Source organism: Bemisia tabaci, chromosome 2 (genome assembly GCF_918797505.1).
Source record: "Bemisia tabaci chromosome 2, PGI_BMITA_v3".
Classification (NCBI taxonomy): domain Eukaryota; kingdom Metazoa; phylum Arthropoda; class Insecta; order Hemiptera; family Aleyrodidae; genus Bemisia; species Bemisia tabaci.
In genome coordinates, this window is record NC_092794.1 from 72310367 (window position 1) to 72325216 (window position 14850).

General features: G+C 41.3%; 1 protein-coding gene across 9 annotated transcripts in view; it reads right to left on the reverse strand.

Moving 5' to 3' along the window:
- Window positions 1-14850, reverse strand: part of LOC109032035 (GTPase-activating Rap/Ran-GAP domain-like protein 3) — a 480199-nt gene that overhangs the window by 34005 nt on the left and 431344 nt on the right. For all 9 annotated transcript variants that reach the window (XM_072296201.1, XM_072296202.1, XM_072296203.1 and 6 more), the window contains 3 exons: window positions 12576-12657; window positions 11541-11659; window positions 8652-8716 (listed from right to left, as the gene is read on the reverse strand). In XM_072296201.1, the coding sequence (XP_072152302.1) occupies window positions 8652-8716; window positions 11541-11659; window positions 12576-12657 (266 nt within the window). The remainder of the gene's footprint in view (window positions 1-8651; window positions 8717-11540; window positions 11660-12575; window positions 12658-14850) is intronic.

Genomic DNA, 14850 nt, shown 5'->3' on the forward strand with positions numbered 1-14850 from the left:
GTAAAGAGTCGAAACTCCCGTGGGGTCAATCTGACCCCACTCAGGCAGACTAGGGTTAATACCTCAAACTGGAGTTGAGCAACCTTTTGACCGTTGTACCTGACTAATCGCAAAAGGAAACAGTCGCAAAGTTGACTCGAAACGGAAGCAGAGCCACAAACTGATGAACCCTAGATTCCTATCAGTGTTGGGGCCGTGAGAGTCACGGGTTCGGGGCGTTTATTTGCATCTGGCTTTCGGTTGATGAGTTGAACGAGGCGAGGGCGGGCGTGAGGTCAACTACCGCGCTGTGCTTTCGGCACTTGGGCACGAATCGTCCGGCGCCCGAGCAAAATCATCGCAAAACTTGTCGCGTCAATTTATTTCGGTGGCATTGCAAAAGAGGCCGATTGAACAAAGGCACTAGACATGGTAATAATTAAACATCCGATGATCCGAGAGACATGTTTCTACATCTAAAATTTACGCGAGGGGCCAAGAATGACGTATCGACAACTTCCAAAAGTCACGCGTGGATGAAACAAATTAACGGCTGTATTTTCATTCGAATCAGCCAATTTTAACCTCTTGGCTGCGAAAAAAAAGGAACCCAAAATTAACGCACTGGAGGTTGAATTGGAACGCGTTAAACAGAAGGGAACCAAACCACATCAACTGCTGCCAAATTTACTTGGACAATTCAACTGCTTGCACTTGCGGATTTTCGTGCAAATTTCGGTACATTTTCTGCCTAGTGCGAAACAAATTCCTTAAGATTTTCAAAGGAATCCGCACAAACGTTCTCTTGTAAAAAATTACATTGCCCGGTTAAATTTGGCAATAGCTGATGAGGCTTGGTTCCTTTCTGCTAAACGTGGTCCAATTGCCCATCGAAAATTATATCTTAAACATTCGGTACACCATTAAATACCGAAGTCTGAAATTCGGTGTTGAAGTGAAAGTGCCGCTCAAAACCCCCGAGTGATATAAATGCGGAAAGAAATTAGCCCCAAAAAAGTGTACGACACACCGTAAAAAGGGTGGATTCCGCTTCGTAATAGTGTATACGAAATGATGGTCTCTTGTCTTTGTACTCTACCGACGTATAGTGAAAATTTTAATTGTGTATTCGCACTTTTTCTGTTCGTGGATAAATTACTAGATACGGCGATTGACTCTCTTGTGAGTACTGCTTGAATTCGTCAAAGGACCTTAAAATGAATGTAAATGGGTTAATTACTAGTGTAAATAATATGTCTGATGTAATAATTAACTAGTTAAAGAAAATAAAATCATTGATATTCCCCTACACTATTTCAGCAATAACTTACAAGAATATTTCGCGCGATGACTGCCAAAGCGGACTGCCGGATTATGAGTATGCTCATGCCTGCCGCTCGAATTCAATTAGGGCGGGGAAGGGGGGGGGGGTGACCAAGAACATTTTCGGGCGACGTCAGTAGAGTTACCGGGTCTTTCTGGTAAAATTACTCAGATGTTCCAGTAAAATTACTAGGAACGCGGTACAATAATCGGTTCAGCCCGGTATGATTACCATGGCTCCGTAGATTTACCGGGCTGCTTCAGTAAAATTACCGAGAAAGCTCAATAATATTACCGAGATTTCTCGGTTAAATTACTAATTCCATAAATGGTAATTTTATCCTGAAAATCAGGGATCAAATAGAACCCTGAATCCTCAGTAATTTTACCCTATTCTTGGTAAATACACCGAGATTTTTTTTTCAGTGTAACATCAAAGAAGCATATACTGTAACAAGAAATTCCGGGGATTCCTCTCTTTCATTGAAAAGATTCCTCCCGTCAGAAAGCCGACAATGCGACTCCCTCCAGAGCTCCTCGGCCAAGTTTCGAGGCAGTGAGTGGTACATCAAAGTGCCATCGAGATAAGGGCAGCGAAAATAATTTAAAAGTTTCGCGAGAACTATCCTTTCTCCCGGAACGATTCATCATCCGAAAATTCGAGCCGTCAGCCGGTGAAAGACGCAGGGCTGAATGGAGAGAAAAAGCTTGATAGTTTCCGGGGCCCCGCGGTTCGAGGACCGAGCGAAAATTCACTGGTCCCTCGCGAGCAGAGACGAGACACCCGCCTCGAGTCCGTAAATAAGGCAAAGTGCCGGATCGTTGTCACCACTGTGCCGTGATGAATAGAGAAGCAGGGTCATTCAGTCATTAATACTCTTTACACTTGCGTCGAGTCGCTTTACCCCACCGCTGCCAGTTCCAACCCTCAATCCATAAAATCCACGTGTCTTCGGGGTGATTTCGGCTCTACCACGCACCCCCGATTTAACTTCCGTTGACGGCTTTGTATCATTTTCTATCGTGCTTATGTTCAACCTCCATTCGGGGTTCTCTATTCCTCCCTCGGGAGCTTCGTGGCGCCCTCAGCGAGAGTCTGTGCTCGATTTCAAAACACTTGACGCAAGGTTTCGAGGATACTGTCACGAGTTCACCTGCCAATTTCCTCAATAGTTCGACAGTTGAAGCAAGGGATAAATACTGAGGGAAACTCGAGGTGATATAACAGTGCAGCACCAAAGACATTTTTCCGGTCCTTGAACCGCCAATGGACCACTAGACAAGGTACGAATTTCAGCATTCCGATACATGTTTCTTAACCAAAATTTCACGTAGAACACGATACGCTCATGGAAAATTACCAAAAGCAATACCTTACGAAGCTATTTAATGATTCTTGATGCGTGAATTCAAACCACCCGCTCATGAAAACTCAATGCTCTACGTGATTCACATCGCGCGCTAAACGTTATCATGACAGTCTCTGCGATATAAAAATCTGGCAACCTCAATCTTGACGCTTTGGCTCGGTTATAGCAAATTGCTAATAGTTTGAACAACACATGATGGGAAATGAACATTGCTCGATTGAGAAGCTTGCTGAAACCGTTGTAGTGGGCGATTTGACTCACGTAGAGTTTTGAGTTTCTTGTGAGCGGGCAGTTCAAATTCCTCGTAACCAATGTGAAATAAAAACGTTAATATCTTCGTTAGGAGTTGGTTTCCGTAATTTTCGTTGTGTGAATCGTTTTCTACGTGACATTCTGGTTAAGAAACACGTATCAGATCGCTTAAATTCGTACCTTGTCTAGTGGTCCATTTTCTCGAGAGTTCGACAGTGTTGAAGCAAGGGATAAATACTGAGGGAAACTCGAGGTAATATAACAGTGCAGCACCAAAGACATTTTTCCGGTCCCTGAACCGCCAATCGCGGTAATAGAATGTTAACCACACTTGGAGTATCTTCCCACACAGTCGACGCAAACCTCGTAACACAATACCGCCGATTACAGGTTGTGCTAACGCCCTCCCCCAACGAAAAACGGGAAACTCCATTCACACTCTGATGCAACTATTCTACGATTAGGCCATCAACCCAGAACCGATGACGCTACTGTGCAACACAGAAAACGTATTGACGACGACGTCCACGAACTATGCAGCTCGGATCGAATTAATGGCGGATCTCATTTCAAAAACGAACGTTACAGAACGAGATATTGTCAGTTGTTCTTTCAGCGTCAGTCGAGTCCAAAGACATAAAGACGGAGCACTAAAAGCAAAAAATGAAGCTTCTAGAGCTTCTTTTCAATCACCTCTACTATTGGCTAGAGGATTGGCGGCGAAATCGGGACAAGTTTGAATTCAAATAGAGGGCGGGAACTAATAAATAAAATTGCGGAAACAAAGTATTTTAGGTTGATTTTTGCCCAAATTCAGGTACACACTCATATTTTTTTAACTTTAGGTTAGTTTCAGTCCGTCGTCGACCGATTAATTTCATTTGGGAGTAACGTTGATCTAGAACTGTAACGGCCTGTTTGAACCTGCAGAACCACCATGAGCAGAAGAAAAACTAACTTTATGTGAGATTACTGCCTGTTACCGAGCAAAAGTAGGTGTATTATATTAGGACGCAGACCGAACTTTCTTAGTATATTCGTTTTAGGAATTTAAAATACGTTTCAAAGAAGAAATGTGCAAAAGTCAAGAGGACAAGTTCAAATCAAATTTCCGTTTGCCGCCATGGATTCCCGCGCTCATTTACACACTCACACAAGCGCGCAGCGCCGAACCTAGCTTCACTTTTTCCCCGTGCTTTTAGATACGAGCGCTCCGTCTTTATGTCTTTGGTCGAGTCCAGATAGTTCCAAAGTTTCTCGATAAAATATGAGTGTCTGCGGTAGTTGAACAGTTTTAATGTGTCGCGAATGGTGAAATTAACCTCGTAGTTGTTATGGTTGAACAGCCGGGACTAAATATTGTCCTACTTATTCTCAAAAAATGATTTTTGTCTGCATGAGTTCGACGAAGAAGCATTGTTGTGCAATACATGAGCACGGATAAGTAATTGTTTAGTTCTTCAGCACCGTCAGAATTGAAGTCCACTGATCATTGAATATAAAAAGGTATTTTAAAGCATAGCTGATTTAGAAGTACTGCATGAGTTGCCCCTTCCTTCACCCAGATGTTTGTTCAATTATATGTGCTTTATCATTATTTGTCGATATATTTGCTATTTTGAGGTTAGGTTTCTAAAATAGAAGGCCTAAAATAACACAGTAATTCTACTGTGGTTCACGGTTCACCTACCGTGGTCTATGGTTCACCTATACCGTGGTCCACGATTCACCTACTGTGGACCACGGTAACTGAACCGCAGACTACGTTCGTGGGACCGGAGAACACAAAAATACATGCTACTGTGTTGAAGTGTGTTGATGTGTTACCTGCTCAGCTAACTTGGAAACCCGTGTGACATGATAACCGTGGTTTCACTATCCAGTAACCGCGTACCGGTTAAAATACCGTGTTTTTTTTTCTCCGTGTGGTCAAAATATTCTCCATATATTTCAAGCTATGAAGTTGGCTTAAGTGTTTCTCTCCGAAAAAATAAAGTAGGAGCAGAAATTTCAAAACACCGCAATGGGAATACGTGCTTCCGCACTTTAGCCATCGGTATACCTACGTTCTTCTGCGATGGATCTTGAACTATTTTAAAATTCCAATTTCTAAAAAGGCATGTTTGCAATTTTTCTTTTGCACCTAAAATCTTCAAATAAGCTGGAATTTTGGTTTCATATTTAATGCCTGTGACTAAGAGTGTCGGCCACCCCTTTGCTATCGGGACTTTAGTGGGTCGTCATTTTCCTCGACCAGGGGTGGCTACCGCCACTCTTGATAATAGATGAACATGGCAGAAAATAATTCCTCGGAATAGAAACACGTTTTCTTCGCAATTTTGAGCTCGCCCACTCGGGAGAGCTCTTTGCGATCGATTTCTTTTAGCATTGGTAGTGTCCGTGGCGACGAATGGATGGTTCTCGTTGCCGTCGGAGGAAACGGCCAAAATCCCATTGATTTCAAGGTCTAAAAGTTGAATTTTCGCGGGGTTACAGTTTTCCTCCGTCGAACATTTCCGTTCCCTCATTCAACTGAGGATTAATTGTTCCTCGTTTGCTACACTAGAGAGCAGCACTTTCCAGTGGCCGAGCATATCATAGCATGTTGCTATGGTTTTATATCAAATAACCTAATTGTATGTTATCATCCTCTTATCTTTTCAATGCAGTTTTTGTGTGCAGTTGTACTTGCAATTGTTATTATTTCTTAAAATAAAAAACATGGTGACCTCGACGTGATTTAATAATTTGTTCAATTAATTTTAAATTACTAAGACTAAGATTGAGATTTGCGCATAATTAATGGATAATCCTTAAGATTGCCGTTATTGGTACCATAGAAGGTTAATTAACCTCAAAATAATTGCATGCTTGAGAGCTCGGTTGAGACTCGCATTGGGATCCTTTCAGAGTTTGTTTAAACCTCATATTAAGAATGCTTTAGGATTCGTTTGAGCCCCTTGCATCAAGAATGCTTGGGAATTCGTTTGAGCCTCGCATTTAGAATGCTTGAGAATTCGTTTGAGCCTCGCATTGAGTTTCTTTAGAGTTCGTTTTAACCTTAAAATACAGATGCATGAAGTGCTCTTTCGAGCTCCGTGCTATTTATAGTGCGCGAGGTGCTCCATTGAGCCACCCCATACCTACAAAGGCGTGATGTGCTCCATTGAGCCACTCGCATACAAAGGCTTGAAGTGGTCTCTCGAGCTCCACGCTAAAATTCAAGTGAATTCCTTTTCAGCTCTTAGTGTATACCATAAGTATTGTGTAAGAATTATGGCAGAAACGTTCCTCCAAACCGTGCTAAATTATAGTTTCTTTGAACTCTGTGCCGATAAAAATTCAGAATTTCAGACTGCCAGCTTAACAAAGTATAACCTTAATTCAAGTTGGCGACTTGATTTAAAAAAAAAAATTAAAATTAAATCATATGGTTTCATTACATTGGTGACAAGTTAAGAAAAAGCTTATCAACGATGAAAGCCAAAAACAAAAATGCGATGGCAAAAATAGCCATTGCAACATTTGCCGCAAAATCACATTCATAAAAGATAATTCCATTTCTCTCTCTTTATTTCTCTTTATTTATTGTAATGTGAAAAATTTGTCATATGAAATTACGTCATAACATTTTGCATCGGCATGTAACCTCTGATAATTGGGTAAAGATTCATTTAATACATATACAATTTCAGAAAAAATCATTAATAGTTGTTAATAGTTTCCCAAAGGCGAGCTCTCCAACACAGTAGTGTTGGAACCAGCAGCTTGTTTCATTATGCTGAGGAGAACACTCGTTTCCTACGGGAAGCTACTTACAATGGAAATTTTCTTATTGGCGATGGAATTTTTTCGTTTATGAGTGCACTTACTAATTTTTTCTGGATTTTCTGCATGACTGTCAAAACTTTAGACCGTTTTAGATTATTCGTAACTGTTTCGTCAAGTCAAAGCATTTTTTAGACACGCTAACTTCAATATTTTGAGAGACGGTACAAGTTGGCATCGTTCGACCATTAGCTGTCTCCGTCTTCTTAATGTTTCAATAAAGCGTCATTAAGACTAAGCCTGTTTTTCTTCGGCCGCAAAGACTCTTACTGTGGTCATTCAAGTTCAATGGGTCACCATCTTTTTAACTCACCGGTCACTATGGTAGATAGGGGTGGCTTTGGGATTCTTTTTTGTATGGATTCCTTACTCTTTCTGGAATTAGCTGCCTGACGATTAGAGAAGAAGAGTGACAAAGACATTATTTGGATGTATTTCTGCTAAACGGAACTATAAGCGAGTGGGGAAAATGGGGTGTGATCTAGAAAGCTGCTTAAGAAACAAAGTAAAAATGGGGGCGATTTCCCTTTGGAGAAATGTAAAAGCGGGATTTTACATTCTGTCAAACGGAACTATATGCCAACTGAATGCGGAACTCATGAGCCTTGGGCATGTGACAAGAGCGTTGTGGATGGGGATCACGAGTAAATGCTGACCTCGCGAAGCCGCTGACGTCACTGGCACTTGATGATTTCCATTCATTCTTACGGCCCTCGACTAACGAGCACACCCCTTCTTTCCCTTGTGTCTCTGGTTGCCGATAGGTATGAGCCCTGTGCTGCCGTGCTAAGGAAAAACGCTATACACACCTTCAGGCGTTGCCAAATTTCCTTTGATAATACGCGAATTTCCTGGTAAATTTGTGAATATTTTCCTCCCAATTATTCAGATAATTTAGTTCACAATTTTAACTAAAGATTCTGAAAATTTAAAGGCAAAATATTCATAACTCTCCTCAAAAACGAACATTTTGTCGAAGGAAATTTAGCAACTTTCGAATGCTCATACGGTGTTCTCCTTTAGCACAGCAGCGGACTGATTATTGAAATTGATGGACAAAGCTATAGACAAAGAAGACATAGCGAGTGTGGAGCGATCCTAACGGTTGAAACCGGAGGTTCCCATAGACAAAGGGAGAAAATTATGGATTTAACTATCGGATCTCGTGGGTTGTCCTTAGTTAGTCTTTTACCTACCTCCTTTGTCCATTGCAACCACCCGCTTCCGCCAATAGGATCTATCCATATGTCTTGTCTCCTTTGACTGTAGCTTTGTCTATCAATTTCAATAATCGGCCCGCAGTGTGGGCCCTCTCGTGGTAAGGACATTTTTGAAGAAAGACTATGAATACGACTCATGATCTTCTCGACGAGAGCTTTAAGTGAGTTTTTTCTTCGAGTGACGGTGATAATTTGGCAACCTGGGCGCGTTATCTTCATCCACTCGCCTCTTTCGGGCGGAGCCGCTTGGCCGGGAATACTGATTCAACACGCTACTCGGCATAAGTGCGTGGAATAAAAATTCCGGACAGATACCTCTTAAAGAACTTAAAGATTGAGGAGCAAACGTGCGTGTCATGCGAAGGGCGAACCGCCAAAGGCATCGGCGTCTAACGGACAGGAAAATGGAGCTCTCCACAAAAGAGGAGCCCGCCGACTTCCCCCAAATCGGCAACGAAGTCTTAAGAGCTCATTAGATCATGTCGAGGCGGTTTGTTGCTGGAAATTCTAAGAGTTTCACCCGGAACGGAAGGAAATATACTGTTTTCAATTGGTCCCAGACACGAAAAGCTTCTCTCAGGCGACACTCGGAATGGTCCGCGGTTTTTAAAGTGCCGACCGTGAGCTTTTATCATCAGAGACAGGACAACACCGAGACAAATAATGATCTCGTTCTTACCTTAAAATTTGCTTCACAGTCATTGGTTTGTTGCTTGTGTATGGCAATACTATTTTTTGAGCTCCCTGTGAAGAAAAGATTTTATTCAGTTTTGTGGAAAAAAGAACAGTGAGATAAATACATGTAGCAAGGGAGAGGAATTGAGGCAACATCTTTTGGATACATTCTGAAAATCTTTTTCGCGTTCACAGGTTTTATCAATAAAAAAGAAGAATTGTTGAGAAAGCTGTATAATTTCAGTCTTTATTCTGTCAGTTTCATATTTTCGGGTCATATAAGTTATGCATTTCCTTTATCTGCAACGAAAAAAAGGGTGCTGACTTGACATTCTGGATGTAAAAAAGTGTGCAACAACTCACGAAACGCCGAGTTAACTGCCACAGCAGTTACTATGGCAATGTCAAGATATAAAGCTAACAACTGTGGCCGTTAACTTAGCATTTCGTGAGTTGTTGCACACTTTTTTACACCCAGAATGTTAAGTCAGCCTATTTTTTTTTTGGTGATGAGGAACGGATCCCTTGTTTTTCGGGGGGAAAAACTTGGTTCCACTCTGATAAACTCAATCCGAAAGTGAAATTTTCAAACACTTTCAACAGGAGACCTCCATTGAGGCAGTTGGGTAGGTTTCATTGAATCCTGCTTAAACGAAGCCTTGACGTTGAATCACCTCGGTGGCCGATCGAATACGATTCGAACGCTCTCCCGCGGCGACGACGTAGCAGTGTTTATCATACTCCTCGGAGATTCGTGGACGGGGCTGGAAGAATTCGAAAGATTAATGTGCAAAATTCAGGTTGATGAGCTGCTGCTCCGAGTTCCTTCCGAGCTCCATCAGCCCATCATTCATCCATTCTGTTCTCCTTAATCAGCCTTTGAGCAGCGGGGACCTTTACAGTGCCTCGAGTGCTTCGGGGAGCGGGCCGACGCCTTTGCCGCCCCTACGAGATCCGTCAAAACCTCCCCCGGTGACACTCGGCGAGAAACGAACAAGCGGCACCCTTGTCCCGCTGCTCCTCAGATCGAGAACAACCACTCATCAGAGGAACTGTTACCGATCCGACATTTTTTATGAGCCGTTGATTAACATAATTACGTCATTTTTCGTTTGTCTCATCTCTCGTCCCAGTTCGTGCATCTTCCTCGTTGCCCGCGAACTTAGTTGCCGCACCTTCCAAAGTACATAACGTCACCTTCCAGGCAAAGTATCACAAGCGCCATGCGACGTTTAAAAATTTCCGCTGCCATCATATTTTTTTTACAGAGAAATTGTTCAACGAACCTGTCCGAAAATTTCACTGAATTTTCTTTGTGCTGCCGATAAAATTTAGTGAAATTTCCAAACAGATTCAACCAACAATTTCTCAGTAAAAAAATATAATGGCGGCGGAAATTTTTAAACGTCGCATGGCGCTTGTGATACTTTGCCTGGAAGGTGACGATAATATCCATGACCAACTCTGCCGTGCTAAGGAACAACGCCGTATCAACATTTGAGAGTTGCCGAATTTTCCTCGATAAAACATGGATTTTTGACGACATTCATGCATATTTTTCCTTGAAATTTTCACATATTTTACATTAAATTGCGCACAAAATTGTCTGAAAATGTCGGTAAAAAATATTCACAATTTTCCAAGTAATATAAATTTTTATCGAAGGAAACTTGGCAACGTCTGAAGGCTCATATGGTGTTTTCCCTCAGCACGGCAGAACTGCGAAACCACGTACCTCCGTTTGCGACGACGCAAGCTTCATGTCATTCTTTATTAAACGCTCAGCCGATGGGGTGCGCTTTTTTATTTCAACCTGCCTCTAGAATTGTAGTATACTGCTCCACCAAGGAAGAACGCCGTATGAACCTTCAGGCGTTGCCAAATTTCCCTTAATAAAACACGAATTTCTTGGTCAACTTAGGACTATTTTTCTTCCAATTTTTCAGATAATTTTGCTCGCAATCCCACCGAAAAGTTCTGACTATTTCAAGAGGAAATATTCATAAGTTTCCTCGGAAATGAACATTTTATGAAAGGAAATTTGGCGACTCTCGAATGTTCATACGGCGTTCTTCCTTAGCACGGCAGTATGCTAGTGGCAATGCGTTTAAGTGGTGCATCAACTCAACGAAAAGATGGCGGGACGGGGCCAACTCTATGATACCGTGTTGGAGATACGTGGTTTCCCTCTTTAGCCATCGACACACTGAAAAAAAAAACATCTTAAATTTTCCGCCAAGAAGTATTTTTTCTTAAATCAAGAATTTTACTACTGAATATAAACTTCTTTTTTGCTCAACGGAAGCCTTATTTTCCTTGTATCAAGAAAAATTCAGCTTCAACCAAGATAAAAAAAAAAAAAAAAAAAAAAAAAAAAAAAAAATTATTGGCGGCAAATTCATGAATCATCGTGCTTGAGCCCAGTACATTTTTTTTCAGTGTATGATTCGAAAATACAAATTTGAAGGATTTCATGGCTCTGAGGTGCAGAACTGAGGTACCATACGTTGTAGACTGCTGTATTGTGTGACACACTGTATGAAACACTGTCATGTCGAGAGAAAGGTCAGAGTGTGTATGGGGGGCTCAGGCTTTTACCGTTAGGGGCCACTCATAAATTAGGTAAAGCCCTAGGGGAGGAGAGGGTCAAAAATAGCGCTGTACCATTATGATTTACGTGTTAAAGGATAACGCTTTCTTGACGTCACGAAAGTGTTACCCTTAATTTGGAAATTAACTTGACTTCGAAAATTTGGCAATTACTGCTCTCTTCGCCATCACGGCAATTTGAGTAATCGAGACTACTGCGCAGCCTACTTTTCGAGGAAAAATAATGTTTTTTATCTCCCATTCGCGAAAAAAGAATTAAGAAATTTTGAGCTTTTCAACTTACGTATTTTCTCCATAGGATGGCTCTATATTGCGGTCCACATTGACTATTCGCCTCACTGAGCACTACGGATAGGAAGAACGGTTCGCGATCGGCATCAGCGCCTACGTAATTTTGATGTACTGAAACAAAGTAAGATGAAGTCAGAGTTCTGAAGGTAAATTTATTCAACTGTGGGGTAAACTATTACAAAATCTCGATAAATAATGTTGGATACTAAGTAACCCAATCAAATTCTGGAGCTTCCCAGTTTTTCCATTCTTTTCTGTGATGGATTCAACGTGAACGCATCATCAAATTTGGGAGGTTTTGTGTTTTATTTCCTGTACCAATCAAAAGTAACATAAGGACACACATGTTTTTCTCAAGAGCTAAGATGCTTTAGCCGTCCGTAAAAGACGTCTGAGAAAAATATTTTGCGTGGATTTGAGTAGCAGACCAAGGTAATTAGGCTTTTACAGAAAGCCGATAGTAAATTCACTTTAGGATATTTTATTGAGTGACCCATATTTTCTGCCAAAACATATTGTCAATTGTATTTCAACAGAAATTTTGGTTGAGTAAGCGGTAAATTTTATTCATTTTAAATTCTGAAAACTAAAAAAAAAAGGGAATTTTTTCCAAGTGCCATGTCACATATTCAACCCAACACAGTCGGTATATGGACGGTGTAAGTCGGCAATCACATAACTCGTTTGCGGTGTCTGAAAATCTCCGCCTCTATATTATTTTTTTATAGGAGAACAAATTGACATCATTCCTTGAAGTTTTTGCTGAATTTTCTTCGCAAAGAGAGGAAAAATCACGGCAGTTTTAAAGAATTGCCGTTGAGTAGTTTTCTGTATAAAAAATAAAGTATGACAGGAAGTCTGCGACGTCGCAAACCGAGTTATGTGATTGCCGACTTACACCGTCGTAGTGTCCATAGAAAGGTAAAGTCATAGATTTTGCTTTAAATGTGAAATTATTCATGTACAAGCAGACAGTCAGCCTTGAATCAATTTAGAAAAATCATAAGTTACCACAAAATCAACTTACATTTTCCAAGGAAATACTTGAAGTACCACCTCGTTTGGTATTCGGGATTTTCAAGGACCGGGGTGCTCGGAGAGCCAAACATCTGTGAACAAACGTTTGAAATAAAAATTAGTCTTGCAAACTGCAGCTAAGCAACATGTTACGGAGTTTTAATTCTATATTTATGTATACTTGACAGAATTGAAAGGAAATCATCCTTAAGCTGCAGATTCTTTGTTTCTATCGTATTTCTCTCCCGTAAAAAAATTATATATCGATGACTACATACGAAAAACGCGTTCAAATTTTCTGTAAACGCTTCTAAATTTTCCTCAGACGCTTAAAAAAAAAAAATTAAAAATGTTTGGTCATGTTTCATTTTCTTTGATGACAAATTAAGGATTTTTTTGTAGGACTAAGAGAAAAAATATGGATAATTTCGATAGAGGCTGATTATTAGATTTTCTTTTTAAAAGTAAAATACCGGTGGAAAGTATCAACGTAGCAATCTGAGGTACGTATTTTGCGACTACAGGGATTGACGTCCTCTCATCTTCCGGCGGATTTCAAAGGGATCAAAGCGTTATCTTTCATAAATTACAAATACACTATGCGACTAGACGATGATTTCAATCACAAACTTCCAAAAATTAACATAAATCCCAAATATGGCCTACATATTAGGTACCACACTTTTCACAAGAACAGTTCTCTGCGAGATTTATGACAAATGTACACCGTGTGGTAAAATACTTAATATATCGATGAAATGTGGCGTCAATGCGATGACTCAAATGCAATCCTAGCCAATAGTGAGCTGGATACGAAGGGATCAAATATTGGTCGCGCAGCTGACGGCGGGATTTAGGTTAGAGGACAGAGAAACGCTGCCCGGAAACGGAAATGAGTACTCAAAAAAACCGGAAATGACTCGTGCAAGAACTCCTCACGACCTGACTCTACAATGCCTCTACCAAGTTGCAGTTATTAAAACACGGGGAGGTCAAGGACATCAGTGATGTAAGGATGCTAACAGTATTTCATAGGAGGCGATTACATGTAAGTCTTCATTTCCGATTTTATACAGCTGAATGCAAGAAAGTGTTCTCCCGTAGGAAATGTCTTTTTTTTTTTTTTTTTTTTTTTTTTTTTTTTTTTTTTTTTTTTTTTTTTTTTTTTAATCAAAATTCGTTTAGAGACCCGCACAAGATAATTGATCAAATAAAAATTGTAAAACTCACTTGCACGTCTTTTTCTGGAGAATCTACGTCAATTTTGAGTCCAAAGAGAAATTATGGAGAGGGGTACTGCCCCCCTCTTTAGGGGATCATTGTTGGGCCTTGGATGGTCCAATTTTGTATTTTTAGGAGTCAATTTCACGTGAAATTTTCCGTTCTTTTCAATTCTGATGCGATCTGTCCGCAATTCGGTCGGGAACCGTGACTTTTAGCATCGTGACCCCCCTTCACCTCCCAAGGGGGGTGGGGGGGGGACCGGGACCACGAAATTCCGATTCCTTGGGGTCAATTCCCTATTCAACCCCGCGGTCTCCGACTTCGTACGACCTGAACCAACCGAGAAAAAGGGATGGTACGGGTGGTCTGAAACACCCTGTATGTAGACATATGCAATAGAGGGTTAAATCTATTTTTATAATATTTCCCATAGCCGAAAAAATTATAAAAAATACTGGAAAATCAGCTCTTTAGGCACTTTCAGTGAAAAAAATTCGTGCAAATTCTCCTTCGGTGAAAATGTGATCTTTATTCCCGTTTGTGGCACTGTGGAAGTCTAAAATACGGGAACGAATCAGAAACGGATTCGTGTTGTCTTTCCTCTGAGTATGAAGGGACTTTAGGGTGGTGGGGGGAAAGAGATAAGAGAATGGATTCATATTGGACGGCGAGAGTCCGGAGTCCGGAGTCCGGGTGGTCAGACTGGAGGAGAGACGTGCGCTGTAGCCGGGATCGGGGCAGACGAGTCAACGGAGCTTACACGAGTCAACGGAGCTTAAACGACTCAACTTAGATGACGAATGATATCGAACTTTGGCCGGGTGCGCGGAGACCTCGATCAACTTGCTGGTGGCCCCCTCAGCCCCTTCGGACGTTCCTTCGTCCGTGATTAATTAATTTCCACAGCTCTGGATCCGGGGCCCGGCTTCGGGGTCTGGAGCCTTTCCTCTCCATTTGCAGCCCTCGACTGCCCCGAATTCGACTTCACAGCCGAGACGAAGGCGCGCTTAAATCAATTCCACCGCCAAGGTGTGCGCCCGCTTTTCGTCTTATCCGGAACC